Below are 14,930 nucleotides of genomic sequence, written 5' to 3'. Positions count from 1 at the left end.
ACAAAATTATTTTCAGATCTCTACCTAGTTAAATTTTTAGATACTTCAGCAAAACTATCCTTTCCACGTAAAAAACAATATTATAATATTAACGTTGTTGATATTTTTAAATGTTAATCGTCAACGAAAGCAACTTTTGTAATGCTACAAAAGGATTTAATATTTAAAATTACACAGAAAAAATAGTTCTGTTGAAATATCTATTTAACTAAATATTGATCTGACAATAATTTTATTTGTATCATCAAAATAACTACTCATGTACAAACTAATTGCTAAAATAAAAATTAAATTAAAACTTTTTATAGCATTGTCATTAACGCGTCTTAAAAGCGTTCTGCATAATTATTTCAACAAAATTATTTTCAAATTATAATAGTATTTAATTCAATTTTTAGGTATTTCAATCAAACTGTCTTCTCCGTGTGAAAATAGAAATCTTTCCTAATCGTATTTTCTGAAAATGCCTTTCGCTGTTAACTGCATCTAACCATTTCCACGTTTCTGTGTTTAGTACCCATATCACACATCGTGGCACTGGTCGGAGATTCTGCCTATCTTCCCTGCGACATATCAACCACTCACGAAGGGGACTCCGTGCATCTTGTGCTCTGGTATCGCGAGGATCTCGGTACATCAGTTTACAGGTAAAGTGCAATCAATCCGTACACAGGCGAACGTGCGCACACGCTGGACATACATAGGACACGCACGTATGTACAGCGATTTGCAAGCTACTGCTGCTACTGGTCGTAACAGGAACGGATTACAAACAGCCCGTCGGCACAATGTGAGATTGGTAGTCCGCTTTTATCCGAAATTGTCTTCGAATTCGATTTTCCTCCTCGCTCGGCTCAAAGAATGCATATCGTGTTTGCGATCAGGAGTCACCGTTGAATATTGCATAAGTATCGATTTGTAGGGATTGTTAAAAAAAAAAGGAGACGAAGCGTCGGGACATTGTCGAGAAACTGCGCAATTAGCATTTTCATAGGCGTGACAAATTAATTATATTGAAAATGTGATAAAAAATTATGTTAGTGTTATCATTATTATATATTATTTATTATTGTTATCACTGTTGTCACATTAATACTGTATTGCATGAAAAGTCGTGCGGTTGTATTAGTATTTATATCCCTGATCAATTATGCAGTGTCGACTCGCATTCTGGTAGAAACAGGGGAAGGTTCAGAATGACACCTTTTTAATCGCTGTTTTGGATTCAGTCCAAAATAATATGGATTGGATTTCGCGGTTGTGTTATGTAACTCGTTACATCGTGATGCACATACTAATGATAGGACAGATAGTATCGCGATGTAATCGAAAATATATATGTCTACGAAAAATGTTAAAAAAAAAAAGAAAAATGAGAAAGAGTGAGGGAAGAAGGAAAAGAAAAAGTGTAACGCAAATATTTTGCGCTTGCACATCGCGAGTGCCCGCGCCGTTATTTGGAGTATTGCGAACAGATTTAAATGTTTTCTATGATTTTGCATCAGATTTTAATTACACGTCACATATGCTGGCCGTCAGATCGTTTGCTGGCGATATGGTCGAACCGCTGCGCGGTTTTTCCGTGCTCGCCGGGGAAAATACGATGAACGCGTTCGTAGATAACGAAATTTCGCGACAGTTTCATCGTCGCGTAAACGCCGACGCGGCGTCTTAACCGAGTTAATCCCAGTGAACAATAAAATTGCGTCCGCCCAGCATTTCCCTATCGCGGCGCGATTTTAATTTTCCCTCACGTACTCCATAAACTACGTGAACTATGTGGAAAACAAACAGATTGCTCCTTATCTCGAGATTTTTGCTAATTTGCATACGCGGCATTGGGATTAATTATTCCCGTCGCGTTGAAAGTATCTTAATTCAATATCGAACGATGAAATTGAAAATTATATATTCGCCAATAATTCATTTACGAAATTCATTAACACGTTATTTGTCTAACGAGTTTTGCACGTTTTATACTAAGAGAAAAATTTTTGATTTTTGTGACTATATTATCATTATTATTACTGATATAATATTAATTACGATTATTACTATTACAATAGTTTTATATATATTTGTTGATAGAATTAGATATAATTTGAAAATGATCATAATTACTAGTTATTATTAACATAAAAATGACTAAAATTATTTAACTAATAAATAATTTAATCATAATTTATAGTCACTTTTTGGATCAACTATATTTAATATTGTTTCCAAGTATATATGTATATGATTTGGTGATAGACCTATATTATATCTAATTCTAAAATAGTTATTATTATTAATATTATAGCAGTATAATTATGATAATATGTAATTATAGTCACAAATATTAAAAATTTTTCTTTAATATACTATTTGCACACCACAATATAATTTTTTATAGAATGTTGAATAGCAAATAACATAGATAATTACTATTACCTAACTATTTATGTCATTCGCCATAAAGAATATACCATTTATATTCAATATTATATTTCATTGTTATATTTTCTGATAATGAATACATTATACTGTGACGTACGCAGTAAGACACGTAAAACTCGTTAAGCAGACAATGTGTTAATGAATTTCGCGAATAAATTTGTTCGATGTCAAAATTATTCGGTACTTAAAATTTCATATTATTAAATTTTATAATTACCTTTTACAAGCATTTCAAATAACTTCGATAAGCAACTACAAGATTGCCACTAAGAATTACAGATGACTACCACGGCAACCGAAAGTAATAGAAGACAAGTTGAGTATTGCAAACTGTCGTCAATAATTTTGTTAATACTATTAAAGTGAGAGATCAATCAGTCGTTTTCACCACGACGACAACAAGTTCAAAGGCAAGAGCAATCGCCTTTGTTTTGACGCTCGTCCGACCAAACGCTTGTTTCTCTCCTTGACTCGCACAGTCAAGTCGCCTAGTCGTTTCGAACAAGTCTCATGGCACCATTGTCACGCTCCGGACGTTTCGAAGTTGGGATCGTTTCGCGTTTCGCATGTGTATTTCTCGTTGAGATCGAATCTCGCTTTGCGACTTGGCATTGACAATATCGAATAGAGAACGATCATTGTATTTTTCACTGTGTTCCTCTTCGAAATACGTCTGTACGTACGAATTGTGATCGCGTCGATAGTACAATCAAGTGCTGAATCTTCCATGAATCGATTTCATAGGGAATTTAAATAACCGAAGCGTGATGATTTCGGTATTGATAATTTGATGTGCAGATCTACAACAGAGCTAAAACTAGACATATCGGTTTGTCCGAGGCAAAAGAAAAAAATGCGTCCCTTAGTAACAAAAAATTTCTTTTACAACGTGTAAAATATAACGAGAAATAATATTAGTCGTCGTTAGCGAATGAATTGAAATATATAGAAATTTATATCGCCATTTTTGCATCCCTTCCAAGCAAACACCAACTACATGTAATGTATCTGTTAGTTATATGTTTCCTACTCAACAATATAACTGTAATATAACACGTTTATATTATAATTATATTAATGGAGTATTATAACTAATAAGTACGTTACATGTAACTTTGAGTTTGCTGAGTTTAAATTTTTTACATGCGGCAAGTTAGCCACATTCTAGTTCCAGATCCGATATTGAGGACTTACAATTAAATGCGTTAATATGAAAAATTCGTCGTCGCACATACAGAGAGCGGAATAAAAATGGCGAGCGGTAAGTAGCTTAGTTTTTTAAAAATGGAGAAGAATCGTAATCAGATATAGAAAGAATTTACGAACGAGAATCACAAAGCGAACGGAAGGTACAAATAACTAATTCATCCCGCAGCTCTCGTTAATCCTTTGGCAAATCCTAACTCTATTTTAGATCCTCGCTTTTTATTAAAATTATTGTACGCCGACGTTGTATTGCATTTTTCATAAACAAGCCTCTCTATCTGCAACGCAGATTAGCAGTGGCTGTATTATGGTTAAGCACTTAACGGTGTGCTTAACATGCAACTCTCGCCCCCGCCCACACCATTATCCGCTTCCTTTCATAGAAAAGCAGAAACGCCGGGCTGACGCTGGAGTGTCCTCAGCTCGCGATTTTAAAATCCTTTTCAAACGTTACGATACACGTACTGAGAAGCTCGTCACGCTGTAGCGTAACGGATCTTAAAAAGCAGGAAAAATAGCAACGGCATTTTAAGCGGATTCGTTCGTTCGAATGCTGCGTGGATACGCGTTTATTCGCGGCGTTAAGTAGCGAAATACTTGCATTTTCCCAAACAATAACAATCGAGCGAATGGGGAATATGAACGACACGCCGGATCCGATATTTGCAATCCGGAATGTTAATAACATTCGCATTAATCGCGCAGATCAGCAGAATTTGAGAAATTTTATTTAAAAACTGCAACGCAATCCGTGTCACATCATGTAAATCATTAGGCGGTAATTAACGGCGAAAGAGAAACGCAATCGCCGTAAAATGAAATCAATTATAGCTGTATAATTATTACAATTTGATAGCGTTCATGGCTTGAAATAATGATTACCCGTATATAATGATCAGCCGAGGAACTTTAATTATGTGCCAATTACAACGGCCGCGATAACGCGCCGGGGTTAGAACGCGATTTAAACTATGCAGTGGGAAATCCCTCGTGGATTTTAATTTATTCCTTCGTGTGGACTGATGAATTCGTCCATGGCTGCCGGTTGCGGTGGAACAACGCTCATAAACATTAATCGAAATTACCGCGGTAATGACACCTGCCGTTAAAATCATCCGAACCGCACGTATCCTTTAAAATTAAGCATCAACTCGTCCGATTGATAATTGACAAATGCAATACGAGTACATGTCCGCGTATCGATGAAAAATCGTTAAAGTCTATGCAGCGAAATCCGTTTGCGATTTTTTTTTGTGCCTTCAATGCCAAAATTTCGATATTCAAAACGTCAGGATTGAATGAGCGGCCAGATAGTACGATAGATTTTCTCGTTAAAAATATATCACTCATCTCTAAAAATACATTTATTTTTGCGTATTTTATTATATCTTAAATACATATATCTTTAAAGCTTACTTTAACCTAAACTCTATTTTGAAGTAGGAGCCATTTGAAATTAATTGAAGAATGATTTTATTACCTCTCATCTTTATTAGAGCTTAATTTATTGGAAATTCTTTATTTTTGATATCTATTTAGAAACTATAAATGTCGCGTCATCTTCTTTTAAGAAAGATTAACGATGAAAGTGTCAAAAAAATTATCATTAAGAAAGTAAAAATAGAAGGCAAAAATAGAACACTCTGTTCAGTGTCTTTAATGTCAGACGCCTAGCGTCTTTGCAGAACTTTTTACGCCATTTTAAATATCCTTGTATCGAATCAAATGGCTTTGAGCGAAGCTCGTCCGATAAAAAAATAAGATCTCGCGACAAAAACGCGAAAACTTCGTTGTATGACGGGATCGCGCGTGGAGAAAGAGAAAAGTTAGCGGGTCGGCGCAAAACCAACGACGCGACATTGCGGCGACGGGAAAATCTCTATTTTACGGGAATGGTATAACAATCGGTTTTGCAGTCCGTTTTCTCAGTGCAAACATTCCCCACATTTTGTGTTTACAACATTTCCCGTAACGAGTATTTTATCTACCATGAAATTATTCTCACTGTAATTCATCGGGCGCATTTTTCAGATATTTTCATTCGTGCTTATTGTATTATTGTAGATGACACATATCGTAAACTGTATAATGTAGCATTTCGAAAATCTGTCTGTCGGATTATTCACATGACTGTAAACGGTTGACTGCGTCATAAAATATTCTTGCAAAATGCTGTGTACATAATAATACAACATTTTACATGACCTACATTTTTTAATGACGTTACAAAAGCATTTATCTTGATGAATGGAATTTTATTCGCACTTTTTAATTCCAACACAATTTAATCTTCCGATTCGCATCTCTGAAACGGAAATTATCGCATTATCATCATCATTATTGCATACTAAATTCATTTACACGTACATTTTAATATGTAATATCAAAAGGTGAGAGAATTTATAATTTAGCGACATTAATACGATCAAATTCTCTGCTAAAATACTTTTGATACAGCTTAATATCATAAGCTCCCTTTTATCCGAAAACGGGAGAAGAGAAACGAATACGCATTCATTATAAGTATTCCTCTATATTGTTCATGAGGCGGATTGTGCATTTTTTAAAGAAGATTAACGCAAAACAGCTCACATTGCCAATACCTGACTCGCCCATTTATTATCGATATGATTTTTTGTTACAGTATTGACGCCAGGAACCGGGAATTTGGAGTTGCTGAAAGATGGTCGGACAACAGCGTATTCTCGAATCGCGCCTATTTTATGCTGGACAAGCAACCAGCACAGCTAGGCGTCGAGAACACGAGAGAAGAAGACGCCGGTATCTACAGGTGTCGTGTCGATTTTCAAATTGGCCAGACGAGAAATTCCAAAGTCAATTTAACAGTTATTGGTAAGATTTATTTATTTGAATTATTCATTTACTCGATATAAAAGATAGATATGTAATATTATATGTGTACACGGAGAGAATTTTCTTTCAAAATTTACCCTGAAAATATGGTAGTTGTGATACAATATAATATTTGGAAGATTTTTATCATGCACTTTAGTAAAATTAATCAAACTTATTTTATACTTTATTGTAGTTTTATTAACGAATGAGAGAGAATTTGCATTAAAATTTTTCGAAATACAATGTTGTTCCATAACTATCATATTTTCAAGACTTTCTCTAAGAAAAAATTCTCTCCGTGATAGATGTGTATAATAAATAGGATAGATATATGAGAAAATTTTATTGAAACTTAGAAAGCTATTTTTCATATACGTAACATTGTAACATTGTTCTAAGCAATTTAGCGTAATTATCAAAGTAACATCATTTACATGTGATTATTCTTGTTATTCAATTAAGTTTAACCAATAAATTAGACAGAATAGCTTCGTTTAATTACACGCTCTTTTAGATATGAAGAAGTTTAATTGCACACAGTCACAATGGATTGTAATGTAAATCCAAGATGGAAATTGGAAGGGTTTTGTAACTGCATATACAATAAACATTAGTGTAGTGCGGTTGGTACGAGATATGAATTTGGCAATTTCCATCTTGAATTTGCGTTATTACTCGAAATGCAATGTCGCAGAAATTCTCTGCTCAGTTTCCTTATTCTTATACGTAGAGAAAATGAGAAAATGTTCAGAAAGATTATTCCAAGTAGCCGGAGCCAATTGTAACTTTGCCAGAGCTTCTTCTTGTACGTTTTCATTAATACCCAATTAGCCGCTCGAACACGAACTACTCGACGTGTATTGCGATTATGCTAAAAATGACACGAAAGTTTTACGAGCTTCGTATAAGTACCGTCTTAAAGTTACGTGTCGCCGTACTTTCGCAACTTTACTCTTATAAAACCATCTTAAGGTATTGCGAGTGCTTAAGGCGGGAGTTATAAGGATCAACTTGAGACTCATTGTCCGAGGTCGCCGAAAGGAATCTTTACTGATATTAAAGCCATTTGATGTTTGAGAAAATATGGCAAGTGACCAACAGGTTGCAATCCAGGTTGCATCGGCGATAATTACATATTTGTCGTTTTTATATAACGTGATCTGATAAAATCCGATAAATCCGATTTATCGAACTTACATATCGGTCAAGAAAATACTTGCATAATATACAATATAATTTGCAATTATTATTGGATGTTACTATTACTTTTATTTTTGTAAAATTCAACTTCTTGAACGTTTTAACAAAATTTCGATTTTTACTATCTTTTCATATAAAAAGGTTTAATTAAAATGCATAGATTTAAAATGTCATCTTGTCTACCTCAAGTTGTCATAAGCTCTGGCAAAAATTTTAATTAGAGCGATTTAAAAAATGTTTTTTTTTTTCTTTTTCAAATTATGTTTTAATATTACGCCTTATACTTCTGAACTACGTTTCTCGTTGTCGTTCGACATGACGGGCATTTTCAGCGCGCCAACAAAAGAATCATAAAACAGCAATTAAGCAACGTAATAAATTCGAAATAAAGTAAGCTACCATCGAGCAAGCATATACGACAACGGGAATAGAGGAGAGAGAAAAAGAGAGAGAAAGGGGGGAGAGAGAGAGAGAGAGGAGACAGAGGTCAAGAAGAGAAAAAGGAATCCAATTAACATCCTGTTGAAAAGTTATGAAAACGCCAACGGGATAGTACGCGTCACCTCGGGATTCGCCGTTACCCGGCATGTGCCAAGGAATTTTTCCTGCGGGGTAATTAGCTTCCCTAGCCCTTCTGACTCGCCGACATTTCACACGTCCTTGCTACGAGCTTGTAGACACTCCAACCGTTGGTAAACCTTTTCCAGATGAACGCCAATTAACGTGCCTTTACTCTCATCGCGTTTTCACCAGTGAAATTGCACATCATTCTCTCGTTGGTTTCCTTTTTTTCCTTCACAAAAGATGTTACAAAACAATTGGACGAATATATTTTTCTTTCACGTCTGAGAAATATAGAGCCAGTCTATTGAAATTCAGATCCATATGATCCATTCAGATCCTATTTGAAATTAATTGAAAAATGCAACTTTATCGCGAGTTTTTAATTTGGGCAAGCGCACACTGTAGGCTAAAGTGTCGATCGACTGTTGTGTCGTTTATGGAAAACAATGGAAAAAAAGTGTGTCATACCCATGTATATGATTACTAACATTGTCAAGGACTTTTCATAAACAATACAAAAGTCGATCAACATTTTATCTATCATAAAAGATGTGTCCTAAAAGAAAGACCGATATTTTTAGCCAGTTTTTATTTTATGGTTGTCTTAAGTAATATCTTAAAATGTTAATACGTTAATGTTAATATTCTGTAATTGACCTGTATATATCACATTTTAAGAGACTACACTTTAGCGGTTAAATATATATAAGCATCGACTACGAGTATCGATCAAAAGCAGTAACATTGCTAAAAGTATATTGATGCACATGATCGCGATCATGTTGCGTCATCGTGTTGAAGAGAGTCTGCTCGCGAGATAAGTGAAAATGGGAACGCCGTTATATGTTGCACTCATGGAATTTAAATCGGTCTCCTTTACAATCGTGTTCGCGTTCCATCACATATTTGCACGTCGCAACCGTCAAAGGCTCGAGCCTTTGCATCGGAACTGGCGAGGCGAGAACGAAGTAAGGATATATATTCGAATCAGATGTACTGTCGCGACAATGTCAGAGAGAGTATAGTGGATGAGGGAAAGATGGCAGCGACTCGACCATTAATAGTGTGAATTTGCTTTCTTAAGATCATATGTTTTGTATCCGGAGATGTACGACAAAACAGATCTATTAAAATTAAACTAAGTTTTTAGTAAATGCAAAAGTAGACAAACATTTCTTTCATCGAAAATACATTCAATATAAACGTATTACAAAATTAAAGAAATATCTTTTTATTTTTATTATTTAAAACATAGTATGAAAGAAAAAAAACTCAAATAAGCATATAATTAAATATATTATAATAAACAATAATATATTCTTCCCTTTATTTTAAAAATGGCACATTTAAAAAAAATTTTTAAATGATCACGTAATATCGCACAAAAATAATATATTCTTAATATATTCGAGTGTTATTTTTATCATTTTTGTTTTGTCATCTTTTTTGAGTTGTGACAACTGTAAATCATTCTTTTTATGATAATTTCGATGATTTGTTATGAAATGTTAGTTTATTTTTTATGATTGATAAAATTATTTATTTCAAATTGGAATATAACTAATTATACACTGTATTGTATAATATAGATATTCGCTTTAATCCAATAGACAAGATTATTTCGAAGTCTCCTTGTCGACGCCACAGACGTTCGTAAATATCCAATCTGTCATATTTTTCGCCGAGAATACCGCTGTATCGCGACGGACTGCCTGAGTTACCGTATTGAGGAACTTTGTGTTTGACAGTGGTTTCCAACAAAAAAATAAAGAGAATAAAGGAGGGTGAAAAGTTTTGTACAGACGGGAAGCAGACCTTTGACCCGACGTTAAAGCTTTGGTAAACGAGAGCATTTATCGTAGCAAGACGCTATGTCCCCTTTCGGTCGAACAAGAAATACAAGGTATTCCAGTTCCGAAAGTATAGAATGTAATTCGATAAATTTTCCGCGCGGTACTGGCGATTTCACGAGGTCCATACCTCGCAATTCTGTCAGCCAATATTGACATTTCAATGTGGATAACGCGCGCGCAAGCACACATAAATTTTGTGTATTTTATAATTTTGCAGAATAATAATGATACACGTTATCGAAAAACATTTGCAATTATTTCATTGCATATTATTTAATATAATTATTGAATTAATGTTTTTCGGCTATTAATTACTGCAGGCGTAACGATGTTCATAATTTAATTATCATGTAATGAAACAAAACGGTTTCCTATCTCGTATTTAATTTTAATAAAATTGAGATTATGAATGATTAAAAAAAATTTTATATTGCAATAAAAAAAGATAATAGCTTAAATATGATCCCGAAGCGGTACCTAAAGCCCGCTTAACTCGGTATCTATCAGTTCTCGTTTAGAAGCAGAGATATTATATCATGCTTTAGGATTTCATAAAATACGGGCGAACTGAAGATAAGGTGGTTCCCGAGTAACCAACCAGGGGAACCAGAAATCGGTGCAAAAACTCTAAAGAAATGGCGGTTCTTCGCATTAAGACTTCCTCGAAGTCGAGCTACAGAAAACGAGCGCATTTATCTTCTCGAACCGTTGTTTCTTTAAAGTAAGGAAGGGATGGAATGGCAAAAGCTGCGAGTAGAGATTTTTTTGTTACGGAAGGGACAATACATAACTGGGTAATACCCACGTCTATGTGGTCCTACCGTCATTCGCTTTTGTCGATCTAACTTTGTAATCGCGATTATCGAAATCCCACGGTAAAGGCAAACGAATTATCTGCCGCTTTTCTCGGGATAAGAACGGGATAGTTCTGTTTCGTAAAGCGTTTCCATTGCGTCGTAAAACGACAGACAGTGTAACATTCTCTCACATGCATAGCATGTGACATCGTCTCACTTCACGTCTCTCTTCACACTATCTGATATCGTTGAGTCATGGAAACTCCATTTTCAACACGCGACAACGTCGTTGCACATTCAACAATAAACACGAAGTTTTATTTAAAGAAAATATTACGTTTCAAGCTCGCGTCCTATAACGATCCTTGCACTCGCATTTACTGCATTATGATTAATGCATGCCAAGCGCACCGTTTAGGAATTTGCTTTGTAGTCGTCTTCTGATTAACGAGCAGTATACCTACCTACCACAGCACTTTGTCACGATTAAGTAAAATGGTTACGAAAAAGATAACATGGAGAAAGCTGATGATTCGAAATTTTTATTCAATGGTGTAGTCATTTGTGCGAAGTTGGCGCACACATTTTTAGAATTTCGATACAATTGATAGAACTTTGGCTCTTCGCCCGAACGTTCTAGATTCGTATTTATAGTCGCATCTTTATCGAAGATCTCAGTTCTTATTTTCAAACATAATACGGTTTTATAACCAGATCTTATAAAACAATTTGATTTTGAAGTCTGCATTTGATTTATTTCTACGTTCCGCCACGCTTTTGAGATGAGACTCGTACAACGACAATAAATCCGATCTCTATAGTTTTTGATATTTCAAAACCAGTTCTGGTGATTAAAAGTAAAAATAGAGATTCGAAAATTTGAGGTTTTATCTTTACAGAGAGAGATGAGATAGCTCTTCTATCCGAACTGAATTGAATTGAATAGAATTGATCGGTTGTGAGTAGTTACAGTACTCGGATATGATCTGGTACGCTTAGACTGTCGCGCGATCGGATATCTTTGCGAGACAAACGTGCGAACGGGTGCGAGATGAAAAATAAAAACGTGTTTTCACAATCGATTCGCGTTTGGACTTATAGTTTGAACCCTCGAACGACAGGCTATTCGTCTTGACACCCCGATGTCGATATTGAAATAAAAAAAAATGAAATGGAAAGATACGACGTGTATTCTTTTATTTGAAAGGAAGGGCCGAATAACTTGGCAAATTTTCCAGGCGTGGAAGAACTCGTACATTCTGCGAGGATATCCGTCACGGTCTCCGCTGCAGAACGTTGGTGTCGATATCACCGGTGTTCGACTTCCAATATTGGAGCAACAGTGTGACCAATTCTTCTCCTCTCGGTTACGTAAACCAGTGCAGAGTATCGAGTTCGGCGCAAAACAACAGACGTAATGTCGGATCGACAGCCAGTCGATACACGATACAGCACCACTCGACTCGTGTAAATCCGCTGTAAGTTCACTCGGCCACAAGCGCGTTCTTAGGATCGTCAGTTTATTGGAAACCGTAGGTCGGCACGTCGAATGAAAAAAAGAAAAATAAAAGGAAAGAAGTGCCGATGGAACATGTTAGTCTTGGGAGTTATATTTACTCGAATCAACTATATCCTTTCGATGAGTGGTTGGAATTACGGAGAGCTGAGTGAGATAAAAACCGGTTAAGTGCAGAAATAACTTTTCAGAAAGAGCAAGAAACATTATATCCCAGCAAAATTCAATGCTATATTCCAGTGAGAATCTCTTGAAGAAATAATATCTTTAAAAGCTCAGACAAAGGGATAGACGAAGGTCGCATCTGGCGCGCAGTGCGATAAAGAGATAATGCATTGCAATCAATTTCAGCCGGCTCGAAATCGGGATAAATTTAAGTGTGATTATCGTTTCCCTCATAATCCGTGAGCGTTTTCAACAAAAATAATTATTCTCAAGATTATATCCGCTTGTTCCTCTCCCTCGACCTCTAATGAACGCGGCCAGTGAAATCTGTGAACGTACATACATACAGCGAGCCATAATGATCGGGATAAAAATTAACCGCGACGATAACAGTAAAGTGAAACTAAAGCAATAATAATTTTAAAGCGGATTATAGGACTTCTACCGACCGATTCCCGGCATTCTCGGCGCGGTCCGTATTCGATTTGGTTCCCTTACAATATTTCCTCCCTTTCATGCATATATACATGTTGCTCACGCAAGCATATTCCTCGTTTTGGAGAGAGGCGTTATTCAAATGATTATATGCAAAGAAATCATATGAAACATTCTACGATTTTGTCACGAAGCGTGATAGGTTAGAATTTTAAATCAACCTTGCACTGTGACATCGTGCTATAATAATAATTGATCCAATAACACCCTTGAGTAGGTTGACATGATTTACGTGACAGTGAATTTACATTGATTATACTACGCGATGAAAAAAAATTCGTGTCACGGCGATTCGATTACGAACACTCGCGCGTTTATCCACGAGTTTAAATATTAAAAATGGCATAATCCAACGAATTCCTCCCAAGACTCTCCGTGTAATCTGCGAGGGACGGAAATCCTCCCTTACGCCACTGAATACGTTCGATTTGCTCTCCCGAAAGTTACGAATGGAGATCCGTCCCATGAGGGCCAAAGTTTTCAGTATCCGCCGATACCCACCCTCGCACCCGGATTGTTCTCCCGAAAGGTAATTGATCTGGATTTGCCCGCTCGCGCCTTCCCCGCGAACTTTTAATAGTATTTTACTTCTAAGCACGCCACCCCCGTCGGGCGACTGATGCATCCCATCTTAGCAAGAACGGGGATTCCGTCGATTCCGTGGACGGAGGAACTTTTCCCCCAGCTAACGGAGGGTAAGTTCCGTTCAAACAAAAACTATCGAAATTTTTGCTTACTCACCTACACCATAAATGCGACACTTCAATGTCGCGATTTTAACGGGGGTAAGTGGATCGTTATCACGTGTGCCGACATTGCAGCTCCCAAGACAACCTTACTGAGTATTTTACGTTACAAATAGCTTTATTAAATCCCTGAACGTATAGCGGTGCTGCTGTTACTATATACGTTCTTGTAAAGCATACGTCGCCGCGGTGTAACGCGTTACATCGCGCTGTTACTTCAGAGCGAGATTACGGTGCTTCTTTCTTTTCGCATGAGTATCCCGCGCTTTATTTTCAGATCTCCGATCCGGAGTTCAAACGGAACGACAAGATAGATCTCGGGGGAAAGTGCGCGCATAAATTTTACGGCGTTCTGTGGTGCCGCTGAAGTTCTTAAACTTGAAAAATGCGCAATTTTCAATGAAAGTTACACTTGGAAATAAAAAAAAAGAATTTTCTTTTTTTTTTATTACCGTACAGTCTGTCAGCTAAACAGACGTTCTCCTATAAAAAAAAAAGAGATTGTGCAGATCGGATCTTATCAATTCGAACGGCTTCAATTCGAGATTTATTCCTTGATGCTGGAATTTCCTTGACATACAAGCTGCTTTCCTTCATGCACGTATGGATGAAAATCCTTTGAACAAACTCCGTTTTCGATACTTTTCGAAACTTTTATATTCAGAAATTTTATTAAATCCATTATATATTGCAAATTTATACTGTGAGAAAATTTTTTGACATTTATAACTATAAATAAATTAAATTAATAATTGTAATCATAGTAACGTGTAATTATAATTACAAATACTAAAAATTGTTCTCAGTGTAATGATTTAATTTAATGACGTAAATTGATAGTTGTGTTATAACATCGTTACGTATCGTTACAGATTATTACTTTTAATAAAATTGTATCGTTCTCTCTCATTTCATCATAATTATTTCCAATAGCTATGTGTATAACATTAAATTATTACGATTAAATTATTACAGCGACATAAAAATACGGCAAGATTGATAGCGAACAGTATTGATCCATTACCAAAATTGGAAACTGTCAATGCGCACCTGTACGTGTATAAGTAAATACGAGCAATCGAGTTTTTAGTTT

The 14,930-nt window shown here is 35.8% G+C and overlaps 1 protein-coding gene across 2 annotated transcripts in view; it reads left to right on the top strand.

Moving 5' to 3' along the window:
• LOC105145417 (neural cell adhesion molecule 2) overlaps positions 1-14,930 on the top strand; it is a 227,251-nt gene that overhangs the window by 146,147 nt on the left and 66,174 nt on the right. The window contains exons 2-3 of one of the 2 annotated variants that reach the window (XM_011054921.2): positions 515-647; positions 6,290-6,498. In XM_011054921.2, coding sequence (XP_011053223.2) covers positions 515-647; positions 6,290-6,498 — 342 coding nt within the window. The other variant, XM_087407023.1, reaches the window with a different exon arrangement.

Source organism: Acromyrmex echinatior, chromosome 6 (genome assembly GCF_024713525.1).
Source record: "Acromyrmex echinatior isolate Ae372 chromosome 6, ASM2471352v2, whole genome shotgun sequence".
NCBI lineage: Eukaryota > Metazoa > Arthropoda > Insecta > Hymenoptera > Formicidae > Acromyrmex > Acromyrmex echinatior.
Note: the sequence above shows the minus strand (reverse complement) of the source record. Positions and strands in the feature narration are given on the sequence as shown.